Source organism: Sinocyclocheilus anshuiensis, unplaced genomic scaffold (assembly GCF_001515605.1).
Source record: "Sinocyclocheilus anshuiensis isolate Anshui unplaced genomic scaffold, SAMN03320099.WGS_v1.1 scaffold853, whole genome shotgun sequence".
Lineage (NCBI taxonomy): Eukaryota > Metazoa > Chordata > Actinopteri > Cypriniformes > Cyprinidae > Sinocyclocheilus > Sinocyclocheilus anshuiensis.
In genome coordinates, this window is record NW_015558598.1 from 356,025 (window position 1) to 362,600 (window position 6,576).

At 37.0% G+C, this 6,576-nt stretch overlaps 1 protein-coding gene across 1 annotated transcript in view; it reads left to right on the top strand.

Moving 5' to 3' along the window:
- LOC107680067 (P2Y purinoceptor 14-like) overlaps positions 1–4,624 on the top strand; it is a 74,819-nt gene extending 70,195 nt beyond the window's left edge. The window contains exon 2 of the mRNA XM_016475830.1: positions 3,891–4,624. Within this exon, the coding sequence (XP_016331316.1) occupies positions 3,893–4,624 (732 nt within the window). The 5' untranslated portion in view covers positions 3,891–3,892. The remainder of the gene's footprint in view (positions 1–3,890) is intronic.
- The last annotated feature ends 1,952 nt before the right edge of the window (positions 4,625–6,576 follow it).

Genomic DNA, 6,576 nt, shown 5'->3' on the forward strand with positions numbered 1-6,576 from the left:
TTTGCTTTAGTTGGGCTCTTGACCCTTGACTTTTTAACATTAGTTTTTATCTGGTTGCTGTAATTGTGCTAATGAAACACATTTGTTACAGCAAGAAAATCCAAGAGAATATGTGTTCAGATTATATTGGCCTTTTTATTATGACAAAGTAGCAGGCAGGTACACTGATGTCACCAGTAGTAATGTGTAACATAGTTTGTTATTGATCACAACTGAACTTTAATGAAATAATAGGAAGAGCTTTAAAAACATTTTGCACACCAGTTTAGAACATCTGTGCTGTTTAGACACGCAGACATCAAGAATCAGCATATGAATCTCAACAATGGTGATGATCATCAGACAGATTCATGTTGCATTGCATTCTGGGTGCACCAATCATAACTCATCCATGGCTCCAAGCATGCATTGTGACGAATAAATTATGCAGCGGCATTGTCTTAGTATTTTCTTTTATTTTTACTATTTGCTTTTATTTTTGTTATTTTTTGTTGTGACTTTTTACTGCCTTGTTTTGTGACCTTCAAAAATCACAAAAATTAGCTGAATATTTTGTCACCATTGCTGAGATTCACATGCTGATTCTTCATGTCTATGAGTGACAGAATTGAAACCTCCTTATGAACCACATTTATAAAAGTCATTTAAGAAGGTTATCGCATATAACTGCAACAATATAGGAAGCATAAAAGCAGTACAGTTTTAGATAAATTTCTCTGAGCCGTTTTCTTACCGAGCAAATAGGTCTGTGGATGATGCAGTCAATGTGGGATTGCACTACGTCCTCCAACATCTGGACAAATCAGGGACTTATGCAAGGATCTTGTTTATGGACTTTAGCTCCGCTTTCAACACCATCATCCCAACACTCCTCAGGACCAAACTAACCCAGCTCTCTGTTCCTAGCTCTATCTGTCAGTGGATCACCAGCTTTCTCACAGACAGGCAGCAGCTAGTGAGGCTGGGAACACTCACATCCAACACCCACACCGGAGCTTCTCAGGGCTGCATTCTCTTCCCACTGCTCTTCTCTCTCTACACAAATGATTGCACCTCTAAAGACCTCTCTGTCAAACTCCTGAAGTTTGCAGATGACACCACAGTCATCAGCCTCATCCAGGACGGTGACGAGTCTGCTTACAGGCAAGAGGTTGAACAGCTGTCTGTCTGGTGCAATAACAACAACCTGGAGCTGAACACGGTCTAAACTGTTGAGATGAATAAATGAATGAATGACGCTCCCTCTTCTCACCATCATGGACAGCACTGTGGCTGCAGTGGAGTCATTCAGATTCCTGGGCACAACCGTCTCTCGGGACCTGAAATGGGATATTCACATTGACTTCATTGTGAAAAAGACCCAGCATAGATTATACTTCCTTCGTCAGCTGAAAATTTTCAACCTGCCACAGGCACAGACGACACAGTTTTACTCAGCTGTCATTGAGTCGGTTCTGTGTTCTTCTATAACTGTCTGGTTTGGGTCAGCCAGCAAATCAGATATAAGAAGACTGCAACAGACAGTAGGACAGCAGAAAGGATCATTGGTGTCCACCTGCCCAACCTTCAGGACTTGTACAACTCCAGAGTGGATAAACGGGCAGGAAACATCATCATAGACCCCTCTCACCCCGACACAACCTGTTTGCACTTCTCCCTTCAGGCAGACACTACAGATCTCTGTGCACTAGAACATCTAGGTATAAAAACAGTTTTTCCCCCATGCCATCTCCAGCTTAAACAGCTAGCACATGAATCATTACCTGTGTTCTGTAATTCATTTCTGTAATTCATTCTACGTCTTTTATTATTGCCTCTTTCTCAAGTATTATGCAAATAAAAACGCATCTCTTTATTTATACAACTGTATATAGAGTAAATAATGCACAAATCTCTACATAAATATACTGTTTCAGATTAATACACATTATTTATTGTTAAGTCTTACTATTTAAATGTTTTTTTTTTTCTGTTCTCATGTCAGATGTGTATGCATGTATGTACCAGGAGCACCTGATAACAAAAAAAAAATCCCTCCAAAAAAAAAAAAATCCTCGTGTGTTTGCGCACACCTGGCGAATAAAGCTAATTCTGATTTTGAATTCTGATTAATAATATCCATTAGTAGCAGTGGCGGGCCGTGCATTTTACACCTAGGCCTTCAGTGGCGTCCTACATGAATTAATCCATCTCTTCATACCATCATAATGATGCCACGGCTATAGAAACCATAAATATTACACAGTAATGCAGTATAACAGGGCACTACATAACAGACAGGTATCTTATGTAGCGAGAATGAATGCCATTACTAAAGAAAGAAACCCAATTAACAACTGCGCAACACATCATCTGTAGCTTGAATCATTAACCTAACAAAATGACACTGATACAGTCCATCCGATGTTCTTACAGGCATTTATGCACCCAAACGCATTTATACCTTACAGATAGCATTGGTATAAAACAAATAAGGTGATTACATGTGTTTTAAAGTTGACCTAACAATTAATCAGGTGATGCTGACAGTAATCAAATGCTCACAAGTGTGTTGTGTTATTTTTGTGTGAATAATGCATGACACTACAGTGTAAGATTAAACCAGTGGTATGGCTGTTATACTTTTAAAAATTAAAGAAGAGCTCCAAAAAATAAAAAAAACTAATTATATTGCTGAACCAATTAGACATCAACAATCAATGTATGAAACTCAACAATGGTGACAAGCAACAAAATAAAACTTTATGCTGAAATGCATACTGGGTATCAACATAGTAGAAAACTCATTCATGACTCCCAGCATGCATTGCAGTTGATCTGTTTATCAACTGAATTAGTTCGATGATTGTCACCTTTGTTGAGGTTTGCATGATGAGTGTATCCTTAATTTTATGAAACGGAACATTTGCATCAGCAATACGCCTTTGAAGCGTCTAAACTGCCGCAAATCACAAAGAAAAAATTAAGATTTGCATCAGTAATGAGAGATCAACTTCAACCTTACTTAGCATTATTTCTCTACTTTCTTACAGCTTGTCACCCATCACAAAAAGTAATTTATTCACTCCAACTTAACTTTAAAACATCTTTATCTTTATTAATACACAAGGTTTTAGATTGAAACACCATTGTATTTAAAGAAAATTAACAATGAAAATCAAGTGTCAAGAGCCCAACAAAAGCAAACACTGATCTCAATAATGGTGGTTTGTTGAACATTTTAACATTGAACATTAATTGCGGGTGCAACAGTGATATTGATTCAAAATCAACAATTTTCACTGTAGTGTGTTATTCTATACTACATTTAAAGTTCATTTATTTGAAAAAGTACTAACTGCAACTTTAAACCTTATAAATGTATATATGTGTATATTAATTAAAAATATATTTAAATACATGACTCATACTTTGATCTAATTTCTATTCTAGTTTACCATAAAAGCCTGTCAGTACACTTGATATAGTACACTTTACAATATTTTAGACAACAGAAGCAATTATGAAATTACATATAAAGATGTATTAAAGTACTAAATAATTGTAATTTTCATATATTTGTGAGTCTGAAAACATTACATTCAATTCACACTGAAGTATATTCTTTCTAAAGTATAAAATTTTTTTTAAAGTATGCTAATGTGGATTTTTTCACAAGATTTGTATTGTCAGAGTTTCGTCAGAGAGAATCTGAAGTAGAAACAAAAGCATAAAAATTGCAAGGACTATACACAGATTTAGAATATTCATGAAAGTGGTATAAATGACACTTTTAATTTTTAAACATAAGCACAAAAAAAAAAGTCTAGCAGAAGTTACAACATTGAATCATGTCACAATATTTCCTGATATCATCAAAGCTAAAGAAGTTCTTTCTTTTTCTGTTTTAGATATGGACTACATCAACACTACACAGACGGAACCAAAAAACAGCACGAACGTCAGCAGCGTGTTCACACATCAGGTTCTGCCTGTGCTCTACACCATCATCTGCGCTTGTGCCTTCATTCTCAATGGACTCACTGCTTGGATCTTCGTCAGGGTTCCCACCTCCTCAGCCTTAATAGTTTACCTAAAAAACATGGTGGTGGCAGACGTTCTGATGTTGTTTACCTACCCGTGGCGTGTAGTGGGCAACCTCGGTTACGGCGGCTTGCAGTTGAAGCTGATAGTTTGCCGCTACACAGCTGTGCTTTTCTACCTCAGCATGTACACAGGAATAACCTTCATGAGCCTCATCAGCTTGGAACGCTACTTAAAAATCGTGTGCAGTACCTCCGAAGTGTCTTCTTTTCTGCAGCGTGTTTCGGTAGCAAAGGGTCTCGCACTGCTAACTTGGGGCATCATGATGTTCTTCATGCTGCCGAATGCCATATTATCCAACCAGCCCATGCCTAAGGCTTTCTCCTGCATGGCCCTGAAGAGTGACCTGGGTCAGCACTGGCACGAAATGTCAGCCCACTTCAACGTTGGAATCTTCTGGGTGGCGTTCCTGCTGATGGTGTTTTGCTACACCTCCATCGCCTATCATGTTTACCGCTCTTACAAACGCGTGCAGCAGGACCAGCAATCTGTAAAGATTGAGCAACCAAGCAAAACGAGCATTACCCATTTGCAAGATTGAAAAGATATTTAGAGTTGAAACCACATACATAGCTGTGGTTTTCTTGCATGCAAAAATGCAGCATGAAGAGATGGAGTGGAAGAAGGTCACAACAAAGTGGTGTTTTCCAAAAAAAAAACACTGTCAGCCACAGCTCTCAAATACGGAAGAGGATTAGGGCCAAGCAATAATAAAAAAATAAAACCATCTCGAGATTAAATTTTGAGAAAAAACATGTTAAATTTCAAGAAAAAAGTCAGGATAAAATGTTGAGATTAAACTCATTAAATTTCAAGAATGATGTCATGTTTCGAGAAAAGAATAGTAACGCAGAGTAATGCACTGGGGGGTAGCGTATGATATGATCGACTGGGTTCGAATCCATCTTTTGCCAAACTCGCTTTTCTTCCTTTTCTCATCAAATATCACATTGGAAATAAATTGCTTAACGAGTATTTAAAAAATAATGTATTAATTAGGTAGGTTTAATATTACTACAGTAAATCCATTGTAAATATTAATTTGTGGATTGAAAAGTATTCTAACTGCAATGTTGTCACAGTGTTTCTACTGTTTTCCGCGTCAGTGTTGTCGAGAATGGCAGCGCGGTTTCATCTGCCTTTAAACTAGTTTAAATCACTGTGACCGTTGTTTTATATAGAAGAGCTATGCTCCAAACTCGAACGCATCTCACAGCACTGTTCAGTGGTTGCCTTATTGAGATCTGCGAGTAAACGCATTTGTTCTGAGCTCACGTCTGCGCTGTCTTTAGGCAGAAATAATAATGATCCGTGCAGCGCATTTCACACGAGTGGCGCTCTTCCGCTTCCGGTGCATATGAGTTATCAAATTGTTGTCACTCACGTTTTACTAATACATCTGGCCTAAAATTGAGTGCTGTTACCTTGTGTTGACATTGTGAAACTGCATGATTTGTAAATTATGATTGGCGGGCCACATATAATAGCCTACATTTCAATAGACATGCTGTGGGCCGTTTGAAATTGATCCACGGGCCGTATTTGGACCGTGGCCGGACTTTGGACACCCCTGCCAGTTGCTATTTACAATGAAAATAGTTATATGTACTACTTACACTAAGTGACAACAGCAGCATTTTAGATATGTGCTATTTACACTAATTGAAAATAGCCATTCTATTTACGTTATGTAAAAGCAGCAGATCTTTGCAATAAGTGTAAATAGTAGCTAATTAGATGCTATTTATACTCATAAATAGTGGCAGATACTATTTGCACCTTAGTATTGTTGTACATTAACATGATGCAATAATAACATTGATCTTAATAACAACGATTTTATTTATTGAAATTATTAAATAGATGCTGCCTTGTTGGGACAACAAAGCCTTCCCTATAGCCTGCCTACCCCTAATTAATACATTAATATTAAACACTCGTTAAGCAATTGATTTCCACTTTTCCGATGTGATATTTGATGAGAAAAGGAAGAAAAGCGAATTTGGCAAAAGACAGACTCGAACCCAGTCGATTGTATCATACGCTATTCTCCAGTGGGTTGCTCTCCAATCCACCCCACTGCAGACACTGAACAACAGTGTCCAACGAGATGAAATGAACATGACACGAGTGTGGTAATTCTCGACTTTTTTCTCAAAATTCAATGAGTTTATTCTCAACATTTTATTTCGACTTTTTTTTTCTCGAAATTTAAAGAGTTGTTCTTGAATTTAACTACTTTTTTCTCGTAATTTAATGAGTTTATTCTCAACATTGTATCTCGACTTTTTTCTCGTAATTTAATGAGTTTATTCTCAATATTTTATTTCAATTTTTTCTTGAAATTTAAAAAAAAAAAAATCAAAATTTAATGACTTTAATCTCGAGATGGTTTTATTTTTGTATTATTGCTTGGCCCTATTCCTCTTCCGTACTCAAGACTATTTACCGAAGAAAAGTCAACCCTTAACTGGAGAGTTGACCTATAAATAT